General features: G+C 35.8%; 1 protein-coding gene across 7 annotated transcripts in view; it reads left to right on the top strand.

The window, feature by feature from the left end:
- The window catches only part of grh (grainy head), a 270,619-nt gene that overhangs the window by 72,001 nt on the left and 185,067 nt on the right, over positions 1-13,551 (top strand). For all 7 annotated transcript variants that reach the window (XM_065361999.1, XM_065362003.1, XM_065362002.1 and 4 more), the window contains one exon: positions 10,126-10,849. In XM_065361999.1, the coding sequence (XP_065218071.1) occupies positions 10,386-10,849 (464 nt within the window). In that variant the 5' untranslated portion in view covers positions 10,126-10,385. The remainder of the gene's footprint in view (positions 1-10,125; positions 10,850-13,551) is intronic.

Here is a 13,551-nt window from a genome sequence, read left to right on the forward strand (position 1 = left end):
ATTGATAGAAAACGATTTTGAACCATTTTGAGCAGTTCTGGAGCATTCAACAGATTTTTGAAAGTTAAAATTTCCATATTTCAAACAATGAAATTAGAAAGCCAAAATTCACATTATACCCATAATTTCAACATGCTGAATGTGAAATGGAAGATCCTTTGGCAAAACCTCAAAAAGCTTGGAGTAAGAGAGCACCTTGTCAGTCTCATGGAGAGTCTGTATGAGGGCAACGTGGCACAGGTGAGAGTTGAAAGAGAGCTCGCCAATCATTTCCATACAGCAAGAGAAGTAAGACAGGGATGCATACTCAGCCCAATTCTCTTCAATGCATACAGAGAATGGGTAATGAGAACTGCCCTAGAGGATTGGGAAAAGGGAGCCAGAATTGGAGGAAAGACATTGTCAAACTTACAATATGCGGATGACACAACCCTGCTCGCAGAGACACTAGATGAGATGAAGGAAATGCTCAGGAAAATCGAAGAAGCCAGCAATGAGGTAGGCCTGAGGGTCAACAGAGGAAAAACGAAAATAATGATAATCGATAGGGAGCAAAAGATTAGACCTGAAATATTGGAGATTGATGGTATAGAGGTTGTACAGGACTTCGTGTACCTTGGTTCATTAATAACGAATCAGGGAAGCTCAGCTGGAGAAATCAGGAGAAGGTTGGCTATAGCAAAGACAGCAATGGGAAAGCTCAACTGGATATGGAAAAGCCACAACATTACAAAGGCCACAAAGATGAGAATCGTAAAAACACTAGTTTTCTCCATCTTCCTGTAACTATGCTTCAGAGTGCTGGACAGTACGCCAGGCATATCAAGATAAAATTGACGCATTTGAAATGTACTGCTACAGATACATGCTAAGGATATCATGGGTCCAGAAAAGAACAAATGCGTCAATACTTCAACAACTGGGTGTAAAGGAAAGGCTAAGCACAGTCATCAGGAGACAAATACTACGCTACTTCAGACACATCATGAGACAGGACAACTTGGAAAAATTGACAGTTCAAGGCCACATAGAAGGCAAGAGAGGAAGGGGAAGATCACCCACCTCATACATGGACTTGATCAAGAAAACTGCCAAAATGTCAGTGGGAGAATGCACAAGAAAGGCCGAGGACAGAGATAGCTGGAGGAAACTGGTTGCTGGGATTTTATAGTTGCAATGTCCGGATACTGGCAAGCAAGGAAGAAGAAGAATCGATTGGAGACGGTTTTCAAACCGTTCTGGAGCCTACAGTAATTTTTTCAAAATACCAGTTTTTGAAAAAAAAAAAAAAAACTAAAATCCGTCCAACTCAACTTGAGCACATGTATTAATGCGATTGGTGCTTAATACTAACCTACTCAACTGATTACACACCATTTTTCCAAAATCGATTCTTGCGAGTTTGGAACCTTATCATTCTCCAGCGATTTCATGATCAAAAATTTTAAAAATAACATGGTTCTGAAAAAGTGGAAACAGATTTTGGAAAATTGGTGTGAAATTGCATGGTCAACTGTTTCACTAAAAAGCACCAATAGCATACATAGGTACGTACTGAAGTTGATTTGGATAGTTTATATGGCACTTTTTGAAAATGTGGAATCTCCCAAACATGACACGAGGGTGCTGAACAGTTTTGAAACCACCTCCAACCGACTTCGCATTTAGAAATTACGGTATGAAGTAAACTTTGGCTTTTCCGAATCCATTGAGTAAAATTTTGTGGAAATGTCAACATTCAAAAATCTGCTGGAAGTTCTAGAACTGCTCGAAATGGTTCGAAACTGTTACCAATCGATTCGGGAGGTCGAAAATAGGGTGCATACTAAATTTCAGCTTTCTAGATCAATTAAGTGAAATGTTGATTTTTTTCCCACACATTTGACCCAAATTACCTAGATTTCCCAAAATCCATCAAAAATGGAAAAATGCATTTTAGTTCCTGAAATTTTGGCAGGCGTTGTATTTTTGCATGTTCTATTAATTTGGCTATGTCCACCTGAAAAATTTTTCTCTCAGTTGGGGAACCTCCCTCGTCAGAAATTCAGCTATTCCAGAATGAGCAGGAAATTTTTTATTTCTCTCGAATTGATTGAACCCAGCTCTGATATTACTCAATTTTCTGGGCCACATATTCAATTGAAACTAACACAAAATACACAACGCTTCCTATTGTGATTGTTTCTAAAAGATACTATCTTTCCGAAAATCCAACATTTCCTCTATCTCCAGCTGCACATCCGGGATAATTTCTTTTTAAAAAAAAGGCCAACCAAACACTCCACTCAGTCAATGACTTTTTCCACAAAAATAACACAATTGCGAGTAAAAATTTCAATGTTTTCGAACATAGATAATACTCCACGCAGGTATACGATTCCGAGTATTGTCTTTGAAACCTTTCCCCTTATAGATAAGTATTTTTCGCTTCGTAATAGTCGCCAGATGTCATTAGCACGCTATGTGGTTGGAAGAAAGAAAGGCAGCAAGAATGGGGAATCAGGCAGTAGCGAAGACTCAAAAATTATAGCTTTCATAGAAAACGACCACTACAATAATTGTCATTGTGGTAAATGAATTTTTTTTTATGCAGCACTTTTGTCAACCTATCAACTCGAGGGTCACTCATCTTCCTCTTTCTCATTGTTCCAATTACCACAACAACTGTAGATATAGGTAGATATTTTTTTGCTATACCTGTAACCTGCTGCTGGTTTGGAGCTGGACGAAAAAATAAATAAATAGAATAACAAATAAGTACTCAGTACAGGACAGTACGAAAACATTGAGGTGTGCTATTCTGATAAATGCATCGTAAATTTACTATACTGTAGGCATGATACGGTTCGTTGCATAGATAAATATCCCAAATGGTTGTCATTATCGACAATTATGATGCTTATATACGACTCGTACATAGCAGACGATGACATTATTTAGCATAAATGTCAGACACATGTGTCTCGAACATATTTCTCTTTCATTAGATTTAATTTTAACAGGTACATAATCGAGTGATTGAATAGATATCGAGGAATGAATTATTAGACGTCTATTGTGAGATCGTTACATGCAGGTCTGCGTGTAGAAGTATTCGAAATTACGGGTACTTATGGTCCTCAGATGAAGTCAACAATGATATTTGAATTTTTATTTTTTTGGATTAAGACCTCGCATCAAAGGTGCGGCTGGAGGGAATATTTGCCCCTTGAGATATTTTCGAGTGATTTTTTTTTTACAATTTTGAGATGGTTTCTTCACTTTGGATGATTTTTGAACAAATTTCTCGACTTGAGGAGGAGTGAATTTTAGCTTTTCCTTTTTCTCACGTTCCATCGAAAAATGCACTATTCCTTCAGTTTCAACCTGGTAGAGGAAATTTTTGATTGTGTCTGAGGTGATTTTTCATCATTCTGCAGAATTCGAAATCTTGCTGCAGGCTTTGAAACCGATAGAAAAATATCAAAAGTTGGTCTAAAAAGCATCTCGATTCGAATTATCCTGTCTCAAAAATGATTCAAAAATTAACTAAAGCCACTAAAAATTTGGGTTCTGACCTTCGTACCCCTGTTCTATAAAACCCCCGTTATTCCAGCAATTTCGGGCCAAAGGATTAATAAAACCCCATCCTTGAACAAGAGTTTTTTCAAAATCCGCGTTTTTCGACTTATACGCGGTACCAGCATTCAAGTCTCATTATCACGTTGTCCTTGAGTATTCTGCACGGGTCGCTGAAAAGTCTAACATTGAATCTACCAGCAGAGTATGCCGCTTCATAAAACAGTGTACGGTCGCGTTCTAGACGCGGAACGAATTTTATCGTAAATACCAAGACTTGCACAGTCGCCATGGTGCGTACCAGAGGAGCCTGTAATACACAATTTACAATGATTCCATCTCGCTTGGCGATCGCAGGTAATACTCGAGCCGATCCGGTGATTTACAACGACATCGCAGGCACCACCGTTTTCGAAATATTATAAAGAGACGCGTGCTCTCGGTGCTCCTACCTGCATGTTTTTCGATGACTTGACCTTCGACTGTAATATAAGTAAAATAACTACATTAAAAGCTTTTCGAAATTTTTCATTCAACGGTTAGGTATAAGAATTCTAATGCGGAGATTTTTCTGAAAAAAAAAAAAAAAATGTAAAAATGATTTTAATAAAACCTCGAATATATACAGTACTTACCTACTGTATTGCGATGAAGAGCAGAGAGGCTAAGAGGGGCAGCAAAAACGCATTTAGCTTTCACTTATATAATACTAATAAATGAGTCATTTAAACATCGGATGAACGATGGACATAAACATGTTTTTATGTCGCTCGAAGGATATGACGTAAATTCTTATTATATAGATATCAAGTAATATTACAGAAAATTATACGTTTACGATTATAAAATATAAAAATGCGACTCCGAAAAATTAGGTGAAACACTTCTTCTGTTCCTGACATTTAGAGTTTCGTGCTGCTTGAGCAAGATACCTCTATATGCTATACGTACACACTACACATGTACACGGGTAATTTACATTCTTACATCGTTTAATGGTTGCGTTGTTGTTGTTGTTGTTGCATTTCCACGAAAATGTACATAAGTACCTAGCTACCTCTGCTTGCTGTACCTATACGGTTGCGGTTGTGGCCTCTGCGGTCGCCGTCGCTGCCGCTGGCGTAGACAAATTTTCATTTGATGTGGCTTGACTTGACGCTCGACTCGAGCCGGAGGTCCCTTGTGGGAATTTATTATCGTTGTTTTCCACGTACCTACGTACCTACATACTTAATGTACGAGTGTAGAGTGAAGTCGATGTTCTTCGTGTACGATGGAATTACGTAGGTACTTAGAGCTTAGGTGATGATGTTTGAAGACAATGAGTTGGTCAGTGAGTTGTGTGTGACGTTGAAAATTTCTTTATTTGGAGAATTCTTTGTTTAGAGGTGATTTTAGTCGGTGGTGTTGGACTTCGGTGTTTTGTTTTTCAAAAGCCATCTTCAAGATTTGAGCTGAAGAAGATATGTTTCAGGTCTGTCGAATGTGTTTTTTCTTCTACTTTTCCTTTCCTTCTTCATCTGATTGGTATAGAGAACAATTGGTCGAGAAACGAGTTCAGGTTCTCAGGTTTTCTTCAATATTTGAAAAATCTCCGAATAAAAGTTATAAGGCTCAGGGTCTCTATTTTGTATCCCATACGAGGATTCTCCAATCAATTTCTTTTGAAATGGTTCAATTATTTTGTACAATTTTTTGAAATTTGAAGATTTTTTTGAATGGGTATCATCGAAAAAATTTGTTGATGAAAAATATGTCCTCCCCCCTTCTCGCCACCCTAAAGTTTTGCAACTTGAAAATACTGAAAACTGCAGATATCAAAATTTGAATAGATAGATACCTATTTGAATTTTCTGATTCCAATTGGTCAGTTTTCAGTACACCAAAAGAGCTGTATTTTTGATCGTTTTTCGAACGTATTGTACTATTTTACATAATTTCATGTTTTTTGAATGTTATTGAGCAGCTTATGATGATTTCATGTTTTCAGACGTCACAGATGAAGTATTTTGAAAGCTTCATTTTTTAACTCTACTTGGTTTCTTTGTTCTTTAATTCAAATTCATCTCAGTTTTTAGGAAGAATAAAAGGTCGAAAACATCAATTGGAAAGTTCAAAAAAAATTTAAATTCCAAACAATTTCCAAAATTGAGATTTTTTGAATTGAAATGTTATCAAAAAACTTCCTTGTTTTTGACTTTGATACCTAAAATATTTTTCCATTTTCCGCAATTTTTTTTCTGCCAACTGAAGGAGTTTGAGATTAATTTTTAATGATTTTCCTTAGAATATAAGAAAATTATGGCTTAATTCTCTCGAATGGGAGTACCTATGTATTAAGACTTGATTCAAAGTTGGAACCTTGACTAAAAATTCGCGAATGTCCAAATTTTTAGGAAGGAGTGGAGAAAGGGGGAAAAGATTGAATAAATTCAACTAGACATCAATCGATAGGAAATCAAAAGTTACATAACATATCCGAAAATAATCCTCTTGGAATAATTTGGAGGCGAGAAAATTAGGATTTTTGTATTCCATGACTTTGAAAAACTTTGTGTCATACTCTCTATATCCCTCTAAATTGACATATGGGACTGAAATTTGGCTTATACGTCCAAAAGATGCTCTAGATTTACTTTTTTGAGAGTTTCGATTTTTCACTCCCTCGCCATACCTTTGTAGTTGCAAAAAAGTGGATTTTTCGCGCCTTTTTTTAAAACAGTTTTTGATTTTGACATCACTAGTGTCTCCCAAAATGGGCACAGGAGGTTGAAGTTTGGAGTGTAGGTTTGATAGATATTTTAGGACTGAGATGTGCCTTTTGGAGGGCAACTTACTTTTATGTGAATTTTGTCCAAAATTGTCTAGAAACCAGGGATTTTTTGATGAGAATTTTGGTTCTTTTGATTCCTAATTCAGGCATCGTAGCAGGTAATCACAGTAACTTTGCCATTTTTTTTCGCGAAAAGTCACTTTTGGTTACTTTTCTTCCAAAAAGTCACTTTTTTGAATTTTTTTTTCTAAATAAAAAAAATCATTTTTTATCCAAATTATATTTTTTTTACTCATTTTTGAAGGATTTTTTTCGAATTTTTTTCATTAAACAATTTCCGAATTTTGAAAACACAAATTTTTACTTTTCGAAACACCAATTTTCGAAAGCTTTTGCCTTCGCTTCGCTCGGACTTGTTTTTTTTTCTTTTTCAAAATCAAGATGGAAATTTCTTTTTAAAAAAATCAAGTTATAAAGCCAAAAAAATTAACTCACAAGAAAACATCGTTTTTATGACTATCGAAATACAAATCTTTAAAAGCTTTCGCTCTCGCTTTGGCCTGTTCTGTTTTCATTTTCAAAATCAACTTCCTTCAAAAAAATATCATTCAAATTCTAAAATTTTTAAAGTAAAAAAAATCAGATTTTTTGCCCTTCTGAACACTGGAATAAAAGAAATGGTCATTTTTTTGGTCACTTTTTTCACTGTTGAAAGTCCTCACTAAGGTTGTTACTTTTTTTAGAACAATTTGGCTACGATGCCTGCTAATTACAAATTTTTTCAAACGAAAGCCCACTTTCACTGCATTTGAACATTTCGCTTGATTAATATTTCATTTGAGCAGGGGAACGAAGAGGGGTTGACAAATTTTCTACACATATGACGTTCTTCCATTCTAGAAATAAGCATTGAACGTCGAAAATGTATGTATTTCCTGGTCAGAGGAGACAAAAATTGAGAAAACCTTACGAGTAACTTGGTATTATAATTTTTTTGCTCTTTTTAACCACCAAAAATCAAATTTGAAAAAAAAAAGAACGCTGGATTCGTGCTCCAGGTGTCGAAATTCTCCGATTACTACACTTTTCTCGGTCATTTTGGTCAAATTCTCAATGAATGTTTCTCCAATATGCAGGATGTTTGCCTATCTATCTGCTTAATGGGTCGTCCTACATGAAAAATGATGAGGACAATTTTTGTTGCAAATTTTATGCTGAACAGTTTTGTTTCTAATCATATTTTTCATGTAATTCATATTTTTGGAGAAAAACACTAAAAACTTGGGATTTTTTGTATAGTATACAGGTACTTGTAGTTTGGTATTTCGAGAAAATTTGACGAAAAATCCACTCCTTTCCCCCTTCCATCGGTGTAAGCATTTACAGAATTGAATTTTTGATATTCTGCAACTATTCAACAACCAGGGGGGAGGCTATCGGACCTTGTATTGAAATTTGCTTTCGAGATTCCAAAAAATTACTTCTGATGATTTTCAAAATCTGAGGACCCTTCGTGGAGATTTGAAAAAAATGCTCTTTAGGTATGTTTTTTTTTTAATTTTTGAAAGAGGGCTTGAGATGAGAAGATAGCTACGAATTCCTTACAAATTTTACTTTTTAGATTTTCCATTGATTCATTTCAAATATTTACTTGATGAAAAAAATTCAAATTTTTGTGTTTTTTTTCCTCCCTAATATCCTCAATTCTTCACACATTGACTTATCCTTGGTGTAGGGGGGGGGGGTGTTTTTTTTACAAAAATAAAGTTTACTCTGAGCTCATTTTGAACTCTCGAAGACTCTTGTTTGATGGTCCTGCAAAAATTCTGTATTAAGTACATTTCGTTAAATGGTGGTTTTTGAAACAGTCTATGCTTTTCAATTTTTAGACTTTTTTTTCTTTTCAAAAAAACCTTCATCTGATTGTGAGTCAAAATTGAGTGACTGGAAATTTTTTGAGTATCAAAGGATTTAAGATGAGTAGGTAGAAGGTACCTACTAAAAAGTGGCCACTGGCCAGTGTCAACTTTGAAAATTTTATTCCAAGAGATCCTACTGAAGTCATATCTTGAAGTTTTGTTCGTCATTCTGAAACGTTGTCAATCCTATCATAAGTTCAGAAGTCCCAATCAGTCCTTACGACTCTGATGAGACTTCAAAACAAAATTTTCAGATATTTGGTGTAATATCCTCCTCCCTCTCCCTCTATTTTTTACAACTCTCTCCCTCCCATCTGATTCTACGATTTATATGGAAAATAGTCGAGTAGGTATTTATCTGTACTTGATTCCGTATTTCCATCCTTTCGTAATTTTTATCCTATAAAATTAAACAGAAACGTCGGAATTCCGTTTATTTCTGCATTTACCTGCGCTCGTGTCAAAGCAATTTAACAATTTCCTCCTCGATCCATCACTAAATGACCCTATTACCTAACACAATTATTGCTCATATGCACGTATCACCAATCACCATACACACATGCTGCTTTGTGCTTTCAAAAGGTTATTTTTTTGTGGGCGAAAAAGGAATTGCAGGTAAACGTTTAATCAACGATTCCTATACTACTCGTATGTAATGTACATCTACATACATACGTGTTATACGTCGGTAAATGATTTTTATGGTTTCATCATGAAGTTGATCTTTGGCCTAACGTAAGAGAAACGTGGTTGAATTAGCCCAATACGACATACGTAGGGATATAAGTAGTTAATGGGTAAATATTGACAATAAAACGACAACTATTCTGGTAGAAACGTTAATTACTTTCTAAATCGATGTGGTCAGATATGGCATAAATAAGTCTGCATACTCTCATTAGAGAACACAAGTAGAGAATTTTTCGAATTTATTATTATTGGTAGAGTAGATTTGTGTAGGTCTACGTGTAGGTAATACATATAATATTATGTAGAGTATTCTCATATACATAATATTGTATGTACCTGTAAGTACAGCCCAAGTGTCTGTGTATATGATAATTGGTAAAGCTATGTATTCGTTATGTACTCTTTGGTACCTTCTACCTTGCTGTGTATGTCCAAGTACGTGGGTTGAAAAGGGTAAATTTGGCAACCCTGTGCTCAGAAAGTGTTTACACGAGCACCGTGTAGTCGGCAGATAAACTACCTGTGCACGGTGCACCATGCACCATGCATTGTGCTACGGTGAAAGATGTACGAAGGATGAGCTGTCGAAATATGAGCGGTGAAGCGGGGAAATAGGATCTTTTGTCCACCCTCGGAACCGATACTTTACTCTACAGATCTTTTCGGAACCAGATAGATTCTGTTAAGCTAAAACCATTCACATTTCACACATTGTATGTAGTGTGTCTTATCGTTGTGATAAAAGTCGTGTTACGGTGCTATAGTGATAGTGAAGTTTTTTTTTTTTTTGGCAAGCTCGATAAACGGTTCTGCGTGTTTTTAATTGTGTGATTTGTATGATCTCATCGTTGGATTAACCCTGTGACTTGTTATCTACTCATGTGCATCGTGGAAGTGTATCTGTGTACCTCTATATACCTATAATACAATACAGAAATACAATTGCATATTATATTTTCGTATAGACGTGATCGTTTAACTAAATGGATGTAACTTTGTCCGTCTGTATGTATGTGTTGGATTGTAGAAGAGGACGTTTCAGAATTCTTCGTAGTGAATGTGCACTTACAATGACGATGACGTGTTTGCCAAGACATAGCTTTGGCGTACATCTAAACTGTACTATGTCGTTAAGCTAGAAACGATCGTTGATGGTTTTGGAATTTTTTTCGTTTGTTTCAGATGGAAAATGTGGCAAAAAATGTGGCTACTTCAGAGGCCAATCCTTCCGCGTATTTCGTCGTGTATTTTAGTAGTTAATAGTGCTTGAAACGGAATACCTACCTCGATCTTTCGTCGTTATTTATTCGTATTTTTTCGGTTCAATTTTTGTAATCAAAAAACACAGTTTTTCGTCGTTGTAGTTTAAATTTTATTTTTGTTTTTTTGTTTTGTAATTCGTTTTTTACCGTGTGTTTTCGTGTTAAAATTCGTGCCATAATATGTCCGTAGACGATCAATCTCAGGTTAAACAAGACTCTCACAATATCCGAATCTCGCCTCTACCTCCGGCCGCCGTCTCGCCGACCAACTCGTTGCCTTCGGAAGAATTACCAAATTCGAATTCGCCCGTCTTGGCCACCATGACCCCGGTATCAGTGGACGATTTTCCCGCCGAGTACCAGCAAGACGGCCAGGACGAGAATGGACTGGGTAATAAACAAGTGATATACGTGTCCGGCCACGGAGGCCATCAAACCATACTGTACGATCCGCAGAATCCAGACTCTCTCGGACAACAGATAATCCAGGAAACGATCTCCACATCGAATGGACCCGTCTCGGTGGTCGTACAGCAGCCTTCTCAGCTCAGCAATAACACCTCGTATCAGGCACCCGGCGGACACACGGTGCTCGTTGTGCAGGAATTTGTTCAAGACGTGCCATCCTCAGCGATACCGTTAAAGTGAGTTTGAGATCACGTTATTAATCGGTAGAATTAGATACGTAATTGGGATACTTATATGTTGTGTTGTATTGTTGTTGCTTTGTAAATTGGCTGAAAGGGATTTGAGTGGGTGAGAGTGAGATTTGAGGGTGAACGAGTTGGATCTGAGTTGAGTGTGCAGAGATATTTCTGCTGTAGGGTAAGGGTGCGATTGATGATCATCTTGATTGGATTATTTGAAGCGAAATCGTGATTGATTGTTATTTTGCAGTTTATAAAGGGTAAATGTAGACTAGATGATTATTTTCCCCTCTCCTCCCCCTCTTCAATCGTCAAAACACCTCCATTGCATCATATACGAGTCTCGCAGACAAAATTCTGAAGTGGAAGTCACCAAATTTTTAAAAAAAGTGAAGGCTATGGAGGCACTAAAAAGTTTTGTTCAAAAAATACATGAAAATTTGAACTCGGTGCCCTAAAATTAGTCGAAATCGATATGTCACATCATAAATTCTAAATTTTTCAACCCTCCCCCCTCCACCCACATTAGGGATGGACTCAGCACTCTCAAAATAAAGTCAGAGGATTTTAATCAAACTCGATGAAAAGTGAAAACCTTCATTTTGAGTTGAAAGTCACTCAGAAAAAATTTCAACTCTGGAGGTGCCCTTGAAGGGGAGTCAAATAGGGGGCATTTTCGAAAAAATCTTGGATTTTTCGGCCAGGTCCCTACCCAACTAGTTTTGGAAAGAATGTCCAGTTCCAGAAGATGGCATTTTGAGGTTCTGCGTCGACCTAAGCCATTTCCATTGAAATCCAAGACCATTTTTAGGGTTCTACTGAGCGGTTGAAAATTCGTTGATTGATTATTTTTAGGTAAGTTTTGTGTTTTAAAAACATTTTCTTCTCAAATGTTTCGCATTAATTATAATATGCCCATAACATCGAGTGATTTCATTTCTGAAACTGGGGGAATATTTTGCAATACAGTGGTGCCAATTTTTTGGTCATTATTGCCAGTTCCAAAAACTGGAAAAAATTTCATAAGCTTTTGACAATTTTTCTCGAATTTTTGAGATTTGCATTAGTGATTGAGAAATTGGCATCACTGTTTTCAAAATTATTCCCCCAGTTTCAAAAATAATATTTTTTAGTATTTTGGCCTTACTTGATGCGTAATAAGGTATTCGAGAAGAAAATATTCTCAAAATACTTTACCCAAAAAATGAGCGATTTGGAAATTTGTAATTCCTCAATAGAACCCTTAAAGTGGTCTTCGATTTTGATGGAAATGGCTTATATAGGTTCAAGGTTGACGTAAAATTTCAAACATCATCATTTGGAACAATATCATTTTTTTTCCAAAACAGGTTAGTTAGAGACTAGAGCGAAAAATGAGCGATTTTTTTCTCGAAAATTCGCCATGTTTGAGGATCTATATCTTTTCTCCAAGAGCATCTCCTGAGCTAAAATAATTTCTGGGTTTACTTTCAACTCAAAATGAAAGTATTCATTGAATTTGATCAAAATTATCCAGAGCTTGTTTTTTCGTAATCCATCCTGTTGCCTCACATTCATTTTCAATTTTTTTTGTGGGGAGGGAGGGGGAATTTTTCCATATTTTGAGAATTAGTGAGGAATACAGGGAGGTCAAGATTCGTTGAAACGAAAAAAATAAGCTGATATTCAAATTCTGAGCCACTGAGGAGTCACATCTACAAAAAAAAATGTTGGTACTTATTCGAACTGGTATTTTTCTCGAAAACTCATTAAACAATGCACCATGTATTATGTATTTTCAAATTTTGGAAATTTTGAGCTTTAGAGGGGAGTGGGGAGTGGGGGGAATCAGAGAAGATGAATCGAAAAAATGAGCCAATATTAATTAAATTCTAAGTGGTGGGAGGAGAGCTTCGGTGATCATTGAGTCCTGAAGGGTTATATTCGAAAAACTAGAAGCACTTTCGAATTAAGTACTAAATATAATACTTCTGCCCTTTCAATTTTTAATTTTTTTTGAAATTTTGGTGAAAATTGGAGGTTTGTGAGGTCTTTATTTCGAAAATTTCTTCGATGAAGAGAGTGTAAAAATTGATCTTGAATATAATTTTTTTCAAATATCCAAAAAGTATAGCTGCTGTAAACTTTTGTAGATACTTATCGTGAAAACTTGAACTTTTGTAGTGTGAGTTGAGCTTCGAGCTTTTCAAAAATTTTTATTGACTTTGAAACTTCCAATCATCTTTTTTGAAACCCCACAAATGAATATTCTCAAAATCCAGCCGATTTCTTGATGTGAGCCTTCAAATTTTGAAAAATCTGCAGATGAGAAATTTTATGCTGTGTAATTTTTTCTGCATATTTTTTTGTAGGACTCTTGGTTTTTTCCAAAAATTGATTTTTTGTGACAAAAAACTTGGGAAATTTCAACTTTTATTTTTTAAAATTTAATTTTGGGAAAAACTGACTGCCAGATGAGAAAAATTGCAATAATCCAAATTACAGAGTATAAAATTTTCCATTTGTGAAGTGTGTCTGGTTTTTTTCAGGGTAATGCATTTTTGAGGTACTGAAGAATTTTTCCATTGAAATTCTAAATTGGTCGCATTTTTCATCGACCTAAAGTTGAAAATCATTTTTCGAAGAGAGGAGAGAGGTTTGCAGACGAAGTTTTTTTATATTCAGCAGATTTTGAATTACCACTCGCCAGAAATCTATTG

The sequence above is a fragment of the Planococcus citri genome, chromosome 4, assembly GCF_950023065.1.
Source record: "Planococcus citri chromosome 4, ihPlaCitr1.1, whole genome shotgun sequence".
NCBI lineage: Eukaryota > Metazoa > Arthropoda > Insecta > Hemiptera > Pseudococcidae > Planococcus > Planococcus citri.